This window comes from Podarcis erhardii, assembly GCF_964252035.2.
Source record: "Podarcis erhardii genome assembly, chromosome: 2".
Taxonomy (NCBI): Eukaryota; Metazoa; Chordata; class Lepidosauria; order Squamata; family Lacertidae; genus Podarcis; species Podarcis erhardii.
Genome location: NC_138498.1, coordinates 122074445 through 122091549, shown reverse-complemented (window position 1 = coordinate 122091549; position 17105 = coordinate 122074445). Strand labels below are relative to the sequence as shown.

Below are 17105 nucleotides of genomic sequence, written 5' to 3'. Positions count from 1 at the left end.
AGATAGATAGATAGATAGATAGATAGATAGATAGATGGATGGTATGGCTTCAGAAAGAAATTAAGCAAATAGTCACTGCTGGCCATGATAACTATGTTCTACAGAAGCAGTATGTCTGACTACCCATGCTGGTTCTCAATGTGGATATAATTTTGGCATCTTTATCTGTTTATCTTTCTTGAAACAAAGATTCCATGCAATTACAATTAACTTTATTATGAAAAATTCTTTGACAGCTCATTTTTTTAAAAAAATTCAAAATCAGATGCCTTATTTTATTTTTGTGGTCAGATGCTCCTTCGTGTTCAGATCAGGCCTCAGCACAATAATGTAGCACTTTGGGATGAAGATGCAGCCCAGGAGCCCAGCACTGGAGGCCAAGATGGAGAAGACCTGCACGGCTACCATGTACTTCCCTTTGGTGCTCAGGTAGGTGGGCACAAAGGACACCCAAACACTGCAGAAGACCAGCATGCTGAAGGTGATCAGCTTGGCTTCATTGAAGGACCCTGGAAGCTTCCTGGCTAGGAAAGCCACTGTGAAGCAGATGGCAGCCAGGAAGCCCATGTAGCTGAGGGCAGTGTAAAACATGGCAACAGATCCTTCATTGCATAGAAGGATGATCTCTGCAGCTTGGGAGTGCATGTCAGAGTCTGGGAATGGGGGAGAGATTCCCAGCCAGATGGTGCAGATGACAACTTGGACACCAGAGCAGGAAATGACAATGGAGTTGGTGAGACTCTTCCCCAGCCATCTCCTCACCTTGTTCCCTGGCTTCGTGGCCAGAAAGGCCAGCACCACAGTGATGGTTTTAGCCAACACAGAAGAGACGGCAACAGAGAAGATGATGCTGAAGGCTGTTTGTCGGAGAAGGCAGGTTGCTCTTCTTGGCCGGCCGATGAAGAGGAAGGAGGACAAAAAGGAAAGCAGGAGAGAGATGAGGAGGATGAAAGAGAGGTCCCGGTTGTTGGCTTTGACAATAGGAGTTTCTTTGTACTTAATGAAGATTCCCAAAATAAATCCTGTGGTAAAGGTCAAGTATATTGCAACAGAAGCCAAGAGAATCCCCAAATATTTGTTAAAGGATAGGAAAGTGATAATCTTGGGCACACATTGATCTTGATCCTTGTTTGGATAGTGATCTTCTGAACATTCAGTGCAGTGGTTTGCATCTGAAAAGAGCAAGAGTGACTTCAATATCCCCAATACATATTTTATGTACACATCAGTTATTGATATCTCTATCTTTCAGAGCACGTCTAATAAAGAAGTCTGTTGCTAAGGAAACTTGCTGGGGAAGACCTTTTTCTGGGACAAAGCTTGTTGCTAGGTGCAAAATTATACAAGGATCAAACTACAAGAAAGAAGATTCCACCTAAACATTAGGAAGAACTTCCTGACAGTAAGAGCTGTTTGACAGTGGAATTTGCTGCCAAGGAGTGTGGTGGAGTCTCCTTCTTTGGAGGTCTTTAAGCAGAGGCTTGACAACCATATGTCAGGAGTGCTCTGATGGTGTTTCCTGCTTGGCAGGGAGTTGGACTTGATGGCCCTTGTGGTCTCTTCCAACTCTATGATTCTATGATTCTATGATCATTTCAAGTCTATTTTTAGACAACCCTAACAGCACGTGCTGGTGCTGCTATTTGGGAAGGGAACACTGGCTACCAATTATTTCCCAGGCTCCATTCAAAGTGCTAGTTTTGACCTCTAAAGCCTTAAATGGCTCAGGAACACAATACTTCAAGGACGGCCTCTTTCCATATGAACCTACCCTATCATCATCTGAGGCCCTTCTTCGTGTGCCTCCACGAGAGGCCCGGAGGGTGGCAACACACGAACAGGGCCTTCTCTGCAGTGGCTCCCAATCTGTGGAATGCTCTTCCCAGGGAGATTCGCCTGGTGCCTTCATGATACACCTTTAGTGACCAGGCAAAAACATTCCTCTTTAACCAGGCCTTTGCCTGACCCGATCTACCTACCCACGTACCTATGGGACCGCCTCTCCTGGTACGCCCCGCGGAGGACCTTAAGGTCCACAAATGACAACATTTTGGAGATCCCAAGTCGCAAGGTGGTCTGAACTAGGGCCAGGGCCTTTTCAGTACTGGCCCCGACTTGGTGGAACGCTCTCTCACAAGAGACTAGGGCCCTGCAGGACTTGACATCTTTCTGCAGGGCCTGCAAGACAGAGCTGTTCCACCTGGCCTTCGGTTTGGCCTCAGTCTCACCCTTATGTTTCCCTCCCCTTATGGTTTTGATCTAGGGGCCACTTTTAAAATGATGCTGCATTTTAAATTGCATTTTAACCTGTATTTTAAATTGTTCCCTCCCAGCATTATGTTTTTACTGTAATTTTACTGGTGTTAGCCACCCTGAGTCCGGCTCTGGTCGGGGAGGGCAGGGTATAAATAAAATTTATTATTATTATTATTATTATTCCCTTTTTTGGGGGGGCGGTTGTTGGGTTGTTGGGTTGCTGTTTTGATTTGATTTGATGTGTGTGGTCTTTTGTGTGAAACACCCTGAGACCTTCGGGTATAGGGCAGTGTAGAAATTAAATAATAAAATAATAAAAACTACACAAGGATCCTTTCAAGTCTGTTTTTAGACGACACTGACAGTTAGCACAGGCTGGTGCTGCTTATTTGGGGAGTGAGGGCCATAGTATCCACTCTGCATGAAGAAAGGCCCCAATTCAGTCCTCAGCATCTCCACACGTCGCCTGGAGAGCAGCTGTCAGTCAACACGCAGCAAGATGGGCCAATGATCTGATATAGTGGAAGGCAGTTTCTTATTGTTATGTACTGAGTTGAATAGGATCCAAACTGCAGCAGTCTGATTGGTCCTAGAACAATAGGATCCAAATTGCAGCAGTCTGATTGGTCCTAGAACAATAGGATTCAGAATGCAGCCGTCTGATTGGTCCTAGAACAATGCAGCAGTATGATTGGTTGGCAGGAACCACCCAATCATGCTCCAGATATAAGTGAATCCACAACCTGATTGGCTTACAATAGAATTCCAGACTTAGCCAATCATGTGCAGCCCATTGTGTAAATAATGTATATAAAGCAGATACTTTGAGGGGACTTTCATTCATTCCTCCTCACCACTATGAGCTGAATAAAGAGCATGAAATCACTTTGCGACTCTGAGTATATTTCACTTACATACCTTTCCCTCTACAATCCCCCCTTACCTTCATATATATATATATATATATATATATATATATATATATATATATATATATAAACAATTTCAACATAACAAATTTTCAAAACAAATCATCTTCATTATTTTCCCCCTTTTTCTCTCCCACCTCCCCACCTTCATTATTTTCCCCCTTTTTCTCTCCCACCTCCCCACCTTCATTATTTTCCCCCTTTTTCTCTCCCACCTCCCCAACAAACCCTCCCTACCCCACAAGACTTACCTCAGCTCCTCTCTCTGATTTCTCAACTCATGTTGTTCTCTGCATATTGTAAAATTGTATACATCCTTGTATTATCTATCTACTATGTTGACCCTCACTAAATTTGTGTATGTTTATTCAAAACCTGCCAAGGAGTCCAGTTCATTTTGTTGTCTTTTTAAGTAATTTGTAAAAAGTTCCCATTCTTCTTTGAAGGCACAGATGTCCTTATCTCACAATTTGTATGTCAATTTAACTAGTTCTGCATAGTTCATCAATTTCTCTTGCCACTGTTCTTTTGTTGGGGTTACGTCATTCTTCCATTCTTGTGCTATCAAGACTCTTGCCGCTGTTGTAGCATACATAAATAAGTTCTTTATTTTCCTTGGCAGATCTTGTCCTACAATCCTTAACAAAAATGCTTCTGGTTGTTGTTGTTTTTTACAAATGCCATTTTAAACATTTTCTTCAACTCATTATATATCATTTCCCATTTTTTAAAAAAATTCTCTGCTTTCCCACCACATATGATGAAAGGTCCCTTCCTTTTCTTTACATTTCCAACATACCGTATTTTTTGCTCTATAGGACGCACTTTTTCCCCTCCAAAAATTAAGGGGAAATGTGTGTGCGTCCTATGGAGCGAATGCAGGCTCCTTGGCTTCAGCGATAGCAACATGAAGCCTCTGAAGCACAGAGGGAGCGCTCCCTCCACGCTCCGGAGGCTTTGCGTTGCTTTCGCTGAAGGCTGGAGAGCGAGAGGGGTCGGTGCGCACCGACCCCTCTCACTCTCTGGGCTTCAGGAATAGCCGCCTGAAGCCTCCGGAGTGCAGCGGGAGCTCCTGCTGTGCTCCGGAGGCTTCAGGTTCCTTTTGCTGAAGCCAGGAGAGCAAGACTCTCATGGCTTCAGCAGAGAGGGAGAGCTGCGCAGCGCCCCTTCAGCGAAGTGGGAGGAGAAATGGAAGGCAGTGGCGTAGCGTGGGGGTGCAGGGGGGGCCGGCTGCACCGGGCGCAACATCTGGGGGGGCGCGCTCGCCACCTCCGGAGTCGCCGAAGAGCCTCGGGCGCAGGCTGTAGCAGAGCCCCATGTCTCGCGAGCTGTGCGCGCGTCCGGGCTGAAGGCGTCCGGCAGGCAGCGGCTCTCAGCGCTCGCCGCGGTCCCCACACGTCAGGGCCGCGGAGGCGCGCCAGGCAGCCCCTCCGCACAGCCCCGCCGCCGCCGCTGCTGCTGCAGCTGCTGGGCCATGTTGCATTTTCCTCGCCTCTCTGCCCTCCTCCTCCTCCTCCAGGCAAGCGGCGTCGTTTGGGCGGCAGCGCCAGCGGCAACTCGCCTCAGATCACCTGACACGGACCTGCCGCCGCCGCTGTGGCTACCTTACCGTAAATACCCCAGCCCAGGCAGCAGCAAGAAGAAGCTGGCAGCGGCGGCAGGTTAGGGGTTAGGGGCACAAATTACTTGCCTTGCCCCGGGTGCAGACAACCCACGCTACGCCGCTGATGGAAGGGGCCCCGATTCCCCTGCCGCTTCGCTGAAGGGGCGCTGAGCAGAGAGGGGGAGAATTTTTTTCCCTTGTTCTCCCCCTCTAAAACAAGGTGCGTCCTATGGCCAGGTGCGTCCTATAGAGCGAAAAATACGGTATATTTGACCCAGTTTTATACATTTTTGCTATCTGTACTGGTGTTACATACCATCTATACATCATTTTCATGTAGTTTTCTTTCAAAAGAGAACAATCTGTAAATAATTCCCCCTTACCTTCCTGAGCGGAGATGGTCCCTTCAGGACACAGAGCACATGCATAGCAGCAAAGTGGCTTCCCTTCTTGAATCACTTTGACGTACCCAGGAGGGCAGCTTCTGGTGCACCTTGAAGCTGGCAGTGGCTGACCATAAAGAGAAGGAACATCGAGGGGGAAATGTTTGGGGTGTGTTGGAAAGCTACAAAACTGAGTCGGAGACTTGGAAACCAAACAGTCACCCCTCTGCTTCCAGGCCTGCTTTCGTGAGCAAATGGCGGTGACTCGTCCCTTCTTTAACCATGTCTATTTAGCACCACCCCCAGAATCGTTGATGGGTAACATTTAGCCCTATGGTTTGTTTTGGGGTTCTTTTCTTCTTCTTCCTTAATTCTATATTATTTTATTCACATAATATACATTCTTTACAACAAACAACTCAAAAATAAACAGACAAGTCCAAAAGAAAAGCATATGCAACAAAACCATAAGTCTCGTGTTTTCATTTACACTGATCTCCACTCCGATACCTTTACTTGATACGCCTCGCAAGACGGAAAACCCGCTAAACGAAAGGGTTTTCCGTTTTGGAGGCGCTTCGCAAAATGAATTTCCTTATGGGCTTGCTTTGCAAGACGGAAATGTCTTGCGAGTTCCTGTGGGTTTTTTTCGCTCCCCCACCTTTTCCTAAACCACTAAGCTGCTTATCAGCTGATCTGCTGATAAGCCGCTTAACAGCTGATCGCTAAAAGCCGCTAAACCGCTAATAGCGCTAATCCGCTAAGCTGTCAATGGGCTTGCTTCGCAAGACGAAAAAACTGCTATACGAAGAGCCTCACGGAACGGATTAATTTCGTCTTGCGAGGCACCAGTGTATTTATTGCTGCTTTCTCCTTTCCTTATAGAATCTATAAAAAAAATTAAATCTCTTAAATCCTGTACCAGTCTTTAACAATTTCAATTAATCCCTTCACCTCCCTCCCCCACAGCCCAGTACTTCCCTCCACCCGTGTGCAATCTTCTTTACCTACTATTATTTTTGTTACTGCTGCGTTATTCACTTTATAGTGGTACCTCGGGTTACATACGCTTCAGGTTACATGCGCTTCAGGTTACACACTCCGCTAACCCAGAAATGGTGCTTCAGGTTAAGAACTTTGCTTCAGGATGAGAACAGAAATCATGCTCCGGTGGCCCGGCAGCAGCGGGAGGCCCCATTAGCTAAAGTGGTGCTTCAGGTTAAGAACAGTTTCAGGTTAAGAACGGACCTCCGGAACAAATTAAGTACTGAATTAACCTGAGGTACCACTGTATTTGTTATGCCATCCTTAATATATTATTATCCTATCTCCTTGCGCCTTTTAGCTAAAACTGTCTAAGTTGTGTTTTTTTATTGTTAACAAACATGGATACATATGCTATAATGTTATTGTTTTAGTTAAATAAATTGTTATTAAGGAAATGATTATTTTTCCTCCTTCCAATAAATTAGAGAACAATGTTGTCCAAATACAAACAGTTAACTTATTAAACCACAATAACTGTCTATGTATTTCTAGTAGTATAACCAAATCAGTAATTTTTGATATAACTGTAAAAACTACTCTGAAAATTTATTATTCCAAAAATGAAACCTTCATCTGGTTGTAAATATTAAGATTATACCAGCAAGAATGATTTTTCTGTAAAAATAATAATATTTAAATCAAGTCTTACTGACTAGTGATTTAAATCACGATTTAGATCAATTTGATTTAAATCAAATCCACCCTGCAGCAGGGCTTAAAACCAAGTATTTTGTAGAACATTGGTGGAGGGTGTCAGTAGCATCAAAATACCTATAATGTGTCTAAGGATGAGACGAGCCCTGATCTTCACTTCTGTAGAGTGAGAGCATCACAAGGTGTCCTTGCAAATAAGAAACAGTGTGGTTATGGGGCAAAGAAACCTTCCCAAACATATTTTATACAGTACAGTGGTACCTCAGGTTACATACGCTTCAAGTAACATACACTTCAGGTTACACACTCCACTAACCCAGAAATAGTGCTTCAGGTTAAGAACTTTGCTTCAGGATAAGAACAGAAATCGGGCTCCAGGATCGCGGCGGCAACAGGAGGCGCCATTAGCTAAAGTGGTGCTTCAAGTTAAGAACAGTTTCAGGTTAAGAACGGACCTCCAGAACGAATTAAGTAACCCGAGGTACCACTGTAATCTATATTTCTAAATTGTATGGCTTTCCTCACCCGGTTAAGCCCCCTCAGCCACATGGCAGCATCTTCATCAACGCTGAAACTTTTGTCTGGGAATGCCTGTCGCTCTAGACCCCCAATTCTCCGTGAAGCTACTGAAGTGTTGGGCCACACAACCCAGTTCAAAATATCGAAATTGGCTGACGGTTCCCCGTCTCCATCCAAATACACTCCATCCAGGGAAGTATTGTAAGATCCAAAGCTTCTCAGAAAATGGTGAAACTAGAAATGACAGAGAGAAAAGAAGAAGTGGGTGTCCTATCCTTCTGGAATTGTACTCCATCTTTAGTTTTGCTTATATGCACCTATTAAAACAACAGCCAGCAGTCCATTTTTGGATCCCTACATTCTGCTTTGGCATTTTGGGAAAGGCTGACATTCAAATCATTGGCACCCATGGATGTTTACTAATACTCCCTATGATACCTCATTAAATATCTCTGTAAATATCCCCACAAAAGTTTGCACAAGACTCTTCCTGTTTGTACAGGCCAAGCCTCTCTTTTGCAGAACATTAATGCTTAAACTTGCCAACATTTCATTGGGTGCCAAAAGTGGGCACTGTCAGGAACCGTGCTGAGGAGGGCTGCACTGAGGAATGGTGGGAGCCTCTCCTTCCCCCTGCTCCTGATCAGGATCCCAAATCTTCCCAGAAGCAGGAGGACAGTATAGATTTGAAAGAGTGGTTTACAGAGGGACATAGTTCAGAAGGCAGAAGCTGGGAAGTACTGGATGGGGAACAGCTAGAAGGAGAAGCATTGGGGGAGAGAGAGAGTTAACAGACTCACTTTCTCTAGAAAGCGTTCATCCACTCAGCCCAAGGTCAAGAAGAGCAGATAAGGTTGGCAGCACAGAAACAAGAATCCCCCCCCCCTTCACAAGTCAGAAATGTCGTTTTAAGGACTTAAGCTGTGGATTTAAGGCTGTGTGGAGATAAACTTTTGAACCAAAGCATGTTTTAAGAAGAGCATGGAATGTATAAGGGCTTTGGAATGACGCAGTTAAAAATTCCGTCGCCATATTGGGAAGTTCTGTCGGAGGACTTAAGTCTGAGAGGAGAAATAGAGAAATAGAGCTGTTTTTATATTGTGGGTGAAACTCCTCAGTGGGACTTAAGAACGACAGTTCTGTAATTAATGATGGAAAGAGCGATGTTATCTATGAAGGCAATGATATATGGAAACCATCTTGATTTGAGGATTGGAAGAATTCACACAGGATTATTATTGGTGTTTATCGGCTTAAGGAGACTATCAGAAGAGATCATAAAGAAAAAAGAGAAAATATATGAACAAGATGTGATGTGGAAACAGCAAGATAAGACTGGATAGAATTATGAACTTTGTTTGGATTGATTTGGACATTAACGCAGTGGCAAGAAGATGATCAGAATCCCCCTTCGGATCTTGAAATATGGGTTCCCTCAACAAAATTTAAAATTCGGCTTTGTAATTTGGAATTTATGTGATGTGATTTGATTTGATTTGATTGGCCAGTTAATAAAAATTCTTTTTTTTAAAAAAAAAAAGATAAGGTGGCAACACAGAAAGCACAGTGGTTGCGGGATCAGGTTACAAGGCACGGTAGTGACATGGGTGACTAGGGAGGAAGTGGGTGGAAACCTTAATTGGGAGCACCTTCATTCCTAGGAAATGGATTCTTTGTTCTCTCGCTGTGATCGTTAAAGCTTCTAACTGGTAAGAAGACTCCTCTCCCTTTGTTCTGCTTATCTACTGCGAAAGTGGGGAGGAAGCAAATTCCCTGAAGCCTGACAGACACCCAGCTTCCCTTATATTATGAACAGAGGAGAGGTATAAAGAGCCTTTGCCTATGAGTAGGCATGCTGGTGATATGACATAGGTATCTTTCTCCACAATGATGAGGTACTTGATAGGGCATACCCAAAGGGCAGGGCTATAGTTGCACAGTGGAAGACAGGAGTGCCTGGCATGCTCTGGTCCATGGGGTCACGAAGAGTCGGACACGACTAAATGACTAAACAACAACAACATAGTTACACAGAGGGAGGTTTGTTGAACATTAAGAGGAGCTTAAGAGAGAGGTATGAAAGATTATTACTCTCTCATAGCAGAGTTAGCACAGTGGTGATAGCTGTGAGCATATTGAAACATGGTTAGATTTACATCTGCCCCCACCCACCTTTAAACAAATCCCCACACAAAAACCTAGGCTAGAATAAATCACAGAGACTTAGCTTTGCAATTAGGTGGATATTTTACTCCTAGGGTTTCTTGAAGCTGCAAGAAATGACTACTGGCAGTAAAATGAAGATGAGAAAGGTTCCAAACAACTAAAAGGCAAGCACGTTGTTTCCTGCCAGATGGGTGGGGTATAAATAATAAATTTATTACTCATTATTATTCCTTACAAACGGATCATGCAATACTTGGGTTAGCAAAGATGCAGGCTATAAAATCTCATTTTAGAGAGATTCCGTCCATTTACAGGTAGCCATGTCCACATGGCTCCTTCTTGATCCAGGAAGCACAAAGACAAAAGAGACTGAGAAAGGGGGAAGCAGAGTCTGCTGAGAGCCTGAAAAGCCACACTCACTCTGCTAATGGGCTGAGGGCCCAGGTTAGCCCTGTCATGTACACAAGTGTGAGCCAGTAATTGTATATTACAACTGCTGGCTCTCTCTTGCTAGAGGTCTTCAAACTGAGACTGGACCACCATCTATAGGGAATGCTCTCAATCTGAGTTTCCTCCAAAGTGCAAGAGGCCTGCAACCTCCTCCCAACACTTATGGTTCCATAGTTCCATACTGGAGCTATTTTATCACCTTCAGTGGAGATAAAAGGGCATACCTGCCATGCTTGCAGCTTCTGAAGTCCCACCTTGCTTCCTTCAACCAACATCACCCACTTGAATCTGGACGAGTATGCAGCATTTAAGGCATGCGCCAGGGCGTGGACACTCCTGTAAGCATTGTAGTTGTCTTGGGAGAGAGCTGGTGCGAGCATATCCAGGGGCAATTTCTGTTCACATCTTTCCCGTTCTTTCCCAGACAACACATGCTTCTTAAAGAAACAATGGAAGGCCTTCTTCAAGTAAGGAGTGACGTGACTCAGCTTCAAATTGTCATGTTTTGGAATATACTTCGTCTGGATTAAGAAGGAAAAAAACCAGTGGCTGTGCTGGAAGAGAAACTTGCTGTCAGACAATGTTGAGGTGAGGTCCCACAAAGCTGTTGTGATCCAAACCTTTCCGTCAATAGGCTGTATAAACAGTTTGAGTATTATATTTATGAGGTATATCCCATTGTAGAAAGAGCGGATTTCTGCATAGTAAACAAATACGTTGACTTCTTTCCATGGGAGAGCTGAATCGAGGGTCATTGACAAGTCAGGCACAATCAGTTCTGGGAATCTCTGTGAGACGGCAACACAAATATCATTTGAGGCAAGTATAGGTGTCAAGGCACTCAGGAACTTTTCTCCGTTGTCATTTTCTGGGGCAAAGAGACTGACCCACGTCCATCTGAAATGCAGGAGCAACTTGACAATCCCTGTGTATTGGTATTCATCTTTTGGGAGCATCCGGTAGAAAAAAGGGAATTGAGTTTTATCATTGCGGTCATGGGAGACAAAACTGTAACTAACCTGGTAAGGAAGGTAAGAGATGAATGTTTCGCTTTGTTTTCAGGGCAAAGCTCAGAAACCTGTTGACCTAAGCTTACTAATAAACTGAAGAGTGCATGTGATTAGGATGAATGAATACTTAATATTCATATACCTGAAGTATACCTCAAGGAGCGTCTCCACCTCCATCGTTCTGCCCAGACACTGAGGTCCAGCGCCGAGGGCCTTCTGGCGGTTCCCTCGCTATAAGAAGCCAAGTTACAGGGAACTTGGAAGAGGGCCTTCTCAGTAGTGGCACCCGCCCTGTGGAATGCCCTCCCATCAGATGGCAAAGAGAAAAATAACTACCAGACTTTTAGAAGACATCTGAAGGCAGCCCTGTTTAGGGAAGCTTTTAATGTTTAATAGGTTATTGTTTTTTAGTGTTCTGTTGGAAGCCGCCCAGAGTGGCTGGGGAAACCCAGCCAGATGGGAGGGGTATAAATAATACTCTTCTATTATTATTATTATTATTATTATTATTATTATTATTATTATTATTACACTGCAAGGATAGAAGGCAAGATCATCACATCAGACAAAGTGTGGCTGTTTTCTCCCTTGTCCACATATTATCATTTTGAATTTACTCTCATTAGTCCACACTGGTGCATATTTGAGTTGATAATGAAAACTTAGCAGCTCCTGTACCTCAGTACTGTGAGGGGAGGGAAATTCAACACAACCTATAAACTGGTAGAATACTTTAAAACACACACACACAGAGAGAGAGAGAGAGAGAGAGAGAGAGAGAGAGAGCGCGAGAGAGAGGTTAGCAGAAGTTTTATCTCCTTTACAGCCAAGAGCTTTTTAAAGCAAAATGAAACACAACTCACACCTGTGGAATTTTGTAGATGCCCAGCATGTTTGAAATATGGACAGATAGCTCAGAATCAGCCCCTTCAAGGACAGCCAGCAGGTCATTCTGCCTTCCACACCTGTAGTTTGGAATATTTGCATTCCCGGTAGATAATAGGTCTGCCATGGCATCATATGTGATTCTTGCATTGTAATAGTTCTCAAAGATGTTGTAACCCAGGGTGATGTTGGGCAAGATCCTGGGATCCTGGTTGATCTCATGAATGGCAAAAAGGAATGCCAGATTGTCGAGTAAATTTGTTTCCCGTCTTCTGCAAGGAAGAATAGCCATGTTCAAATATATAAAAGGATGTCACATAGAAGAGGGAGAAAGGTTGTTTTCTGCTGCTCCAGAGAAGCGAACACGGAGCAATGGTTCCAAACTACAAGAAAGAAGATTCCACCTAAACATTAGGAAGAACTTCCTGACAGTGAGAGCTGTTCGACAGTGGAATTTGCTGCCAAGGAGTGTGGTGGAGTCTCCTTCTTTGGAGGTCTTTAAGCAGAGGCTTGACAACCATATGTCAGGAGTGCTCTGGTGGTGTTTCCTGCTTGGCAGGGGGTTGGACTCGATGGCCCTTGTGGTCTCTTCCAACTCTATGATTCTATGATTCTATGAATACACGGCATCATAGTATCACCCTCTATTTAACAAAACGATTCCTTATTCTGCAACTTGAAGGGTATTTCCAGGCGATTGGAAACCTCTTGAGATTAATCTTAGAATGATACTCATGCTCCATCAGAGTTAGAGTTAGAGTCAGAGTTAGAAGCCCTATACCTTTATATTGGTACGTGTTGTTGTTGTTTAGTCGTTTAGTTGTGTCCGGCTCTTTGTGACCCCATGGAGAGCACGCCAGGCACTTCTGTCTTCCACTGCCTCCCACAGTTTGGTCAGAATATTGGTACGTAATGCCCTGCAATACTGCTTGTGACTGGTAACGTTTTGGGGGTACACATACTGCTTGCATTCCAATCGCTGCATTTCCTGTCACTTCCTGCTGAAACCCTGTAATGTGCTTGCCACAAATCGTGTGTGTGTGTGTTATTATTTAATCTCACATTTGATGTGCTATATAGTGCAAGGGTCCCATCGAGATAATGATAATAATAATAATAGCCCGGACACTGAGATCCAGCGCCGAGGGCCTTCTGGCAGTTCCCTCATTGCGAGAAGTAAGGTTACAGGGAACCAGACAGAGGGCCTTCTCGGTAGTGGCGCCCGCCCTGTGGAACGCCCTCCCTTCAAATGTGAAGGAAATAAGTAGCTATCCTATCCTTAAAAGACATCTGAAGGCAGCCCTGTTCAGGGAAGTTTTTAACATTTAACACTGTATTGTTTTTAATACTTGATTGGGAGCCGCCCAGAGTGGCTGGGGAAACAGCCAGATGAGCGGGGTATAAATAATAAATTATTATTATTATTATTATTATTATTAATAATAATACATACATACATACATACATACCCTGCCCATCTGTGGGACGCGGGTGGCGCTGTGGGTAAAACATCAGTGCCTAGGACTTGCCGATCGCATGGTTGGCGGTTCGAATCCCCGTGGCGGGGTGAGCTCCTGTCTTTCGGTCCCAGCTCCTGCCCATCTAGCAGTTCGAAACCACCCTTAAGTGCAAGTAGATAAATAGGTACCGCTTTATAGCGGGAAGGTAAATGGCGTTTCCGTGTACTGCACTGGTGCTGGCTCGCCAGATGCAGCGATGTCACGCTGGCCACGTGACCCGGAAGTGTCTCCGGACAGCGCTGGCCCCCGGCCTCTTAAGTGAGATGGGCGCACAACCCTAGAGTCGGACACAACTGGCCCGTACGGGCAGGGGTACCTTTACCTTTACCTTTACCCCGCCCATCTAGCTGGGTTTCCCCAGCCGCTCTGGGTGGCTCCCAATAGAATATTAAAAACACGATAAATACATCAAACATTAAAAATTTCCCTAAACAGGGCTGGCTTCAGATGTCTTCTAAAAGTCAGATAGTTGTTTATTTCCTTGATATCTGATGGGAGGACATTCCACAAGGCCCGCTGCCTGGTTCCCTGTAACATCACTTCTCGCAATGAGGGAACTGCCATAAGGCCCTTGGAGCTGGACCTCAGTGGACGTGGAGACGCTCCTTCAGGTATGATGGCAATAATGCAACATCATTAAAAGTAAAGGGACCTCTGACCGTTAGGTCCAGTCACGGACAATTCTGGGTTTGCAGCGCTCATCTCACTTTACTGGCCAAGGGAGCCGGCGTACAGCTTCCGGGTCATGTGGCCAGCATGACTAAGCCGCTTCTGGCGAACCAGAGCAGCGCACAGAAACGCTGTTTACCTTCCCACCGGAGTGGTACCTATTTATCTACTTGCACTCTGATGTGCTTTTGAACTGCTAGGTTGGCAGGAGCAGGGACCGAGCAATGGGAGCTCACCATGTCGCGGGGATTCGAACTGCCGACCTTCTGATCGGCAAGCCCTACACTCTGTGGTTTAACCCACAGCGCCACCCGCGTCCCACGCAGCATCATTAGAGAAGCACTAATACTGTATCAGTGACATGTTGGAGAATGCACCCATTTGGAGGGACCCTCAGTGGCAAAGCACGAGTTTTTCATGCAGAAGGTGTCAGGCTGCATCGACAGCACTTCCACTTAATAAGAACTGGGTGGAAGGAGATGTAAAAGATTACAACTGTGGGAGACCCCAAACAGTTTCTGCCAGTGAGAGTAGACTGTCACAGGTGATATAGACCGAGGGCTCTTACCTGGTAGAAGGCAGTCCCTACAGCTGCAATCAAAACAGACTCAGGAATATTTTACTAGGCAGTTACATGCAGTTTAACTAAAGACAAACCACTTTAGCCTGTCTTGGATTACATTGTTTGAAAGCCAGAAGCGTTGTTGACGTTTTTTGCCCCTTTATATTAAAATTATGCTGGGGACGGGGAATAGCCTAGTTCTTTTTTTAATCTGTTATCATAGTACAGTGGTACCTCAGGTTAAGTACTTAATTCATTCCGGAGGTCCGTTCTTAGCCTGAAACTGTTCTTAACCTGAAGCACTGAAGCAGGACCTGGAGGAATTTTACCCTTATGCTCTTCATATAATCAGTTATCCATATAATCAGTTATCAGTTATCCATATATTCATATATATCCAGATATAACCAGATATTTTTACAATGATTTTATAATCCATGTTTGAATCATGAAAGCTTCTGCTTAGCTTAAAGGCAAATTGCTTAAATCTGCAAGGTGAACTTTGTCCCAGTACCTCCTTGTTCTCTCTCTATCTCACTGAACAAGAAGGGAAGCGATAAATCTGATGTGCTGGCACGTTTCCCCCCTTGTCCAGACAAGGATTGAGCAGTGAAACAGGAAGGTGCTAACCGCAGAAAGTCCCAGTAACAGATGGCCGCATGGGAGAAACGGTTAAAGTTCCTTTTAGCCTTAAGTTTCTATTTCTTACCATAAAATCTGGGGGAAAGGTCGGACTGGTGTTCAAACCAAAAAGCAGAAGTTGGGAGAGAACTCTTTGTATGGTCAGGAGCAAGGCTTATGTGCTCATTAGCTGATTTTGCTGCCGTTCGCAATTGTATCCTATTATGTCATGATCTGTGATGTATGTGCTCAGGTATAAAAGCCCCTGGGCGATAGGGCTCGGGGCCCAGTCTTGGAAAGGATTCCACTGGGTCAATTATTGCTCAGCAATAAACCTCACTTTCTTTTTCTCCACTGCTGCGTCTGTCAATTCTTGGACTCTATTTGAGTTGGTCACTGGTACCTTAAAAATCCTTGCAACAGCACCACTTTAGCTAATGGGGCCTCCTGCTGCCACCGTGCCGCCGGAGCACAATTTCTGTTTTCATCCTGAAGCAAAGTTCTTAACCTGAAGCACTATTTCTGGGTTAGCAGAGTCTGTAACCTAAAGCGTATGTAACCTTAAGCGTATGTAACCCGAGGTACCACTGTACACTGTTTAAATAAACCTTACCAGCTGGTGACAGGGGACGCGGGTGGCGCTGTGGGTTAAACCACGGAGCCTAGGACTTGCCGATCAGAAGGTCGGTAGTTCGAATCCCCACGACGGGGTGAGCTCCCATTGCTCGGTCCCTGCTCCTGCCAACCTAGCAGTTCGAAAGCATGTCAAAGTGCAAGTAGATAAATAGGTACCGCTCCTGCGGGAAGGTAAACAATGTTTCCATGCACTGCTCTGGTTCTCCAGAAGCGGCTTAGTCATGCTGGCCCACGTAACCCGGAAGCTGTATGCCGGCTCCCTCAGCCAATAAAGCGAGATGAGCGCCGCAACCCCAGAGTCGGCCACGACTGGACCTAATGGTCAGGGGTCCCTTTACCTTTACCAGCTGGTGAAAAAAGCATGGTTGGAAGTAGATGATGATGTCTGTGAGTGTTTAGAATCATATCTGGTTGGCAAATCAGGGGGAACATCAGGAGAAACTTGGATTTATCAGGGACACCTGTCAGAAAATAGCCATGTTCCCTTTCATCACTGCATTGTTACTTACATTTTAATGTGGATCAGAGGAGTCTGGGAGAAATTGCTTGGCTGGATAACAGGGTTGACCGTAGATGTGATCCCGCCGATGAGGTGGTCACCTGCTCTGTAATAATTCAAAGGGTCGTATTGATCTGTCACTAAATTCAATGGGCATTTTACCTGCAGCACCCCACAAGCTACACAGGGGAGCAGAAGCAGTATTGGGGTGGGCATGTCTGCTACAATCGCCCACCTCCCTTTCTCCTGTTCTCTACGAAGAAGTCAAAACAGGCTCACAAGACCAAAGTTGTGGCCAGTGCTAATTGAGATGGCGTCTAACCAGTGCTTCTGATATTAAATCTGATATTAAACTGCATCCCTGCCTGCCTCAAACCCCAGCCTAAGTTCTTGGAGGTACAGGATATATTTATGCACCATTCTCTGCCATTTTGGTGCAAGAAAATTGCTTCCAATTCTGATGTTTCTGTTACCAGCAACAAATGTGACCCTTGGGCTTTGGCAGGAAGAGGAATAAATCACCGTGATTTCCGTAATTACGAACTGGAAGAATTACCTGTGCCAAATCTCTGCGGCTCCATACACAGGTGCCTGACTGGAGGAAAACATGTTTGGGAAAACTCAGCAATGAGCTCTAAACTTTTCCACGGGACAATTTTGGGGTGGGGTGGGGAGCATAGGGAAATTTAGCAAGAG

The 17105-nt window shown here is 45.0% G+C and overlaps 1 protein-coding gene across 1 annotated transcript in view; it reads right to left on the bottom strand.

The window, feature by feature from the left end:
* Positions 1 to 243: 243 nt before the first annotated feature.
* LOC309335224 (vomeronasal type-2 receptor 26-like) overlaps positions 244 to 17105 on the bottom strand; it is a gene marked incomplete at its 5' end in the record, with an annotated part of 182495 nt that continues 165633 nt past the window's right edge. Inside the window, one exon of the mRNA XM_081850098.1 lies at positions 244 to 1172. Within this exon, the coding sequence (XP_081706224.1) occupies positions 271 to 1172 (902 nt within the window). The 3' untranslated portion in view covers positions 244 to 270. The remainder of the gene's footprint in view (positions 1173 to 17105) is intronic.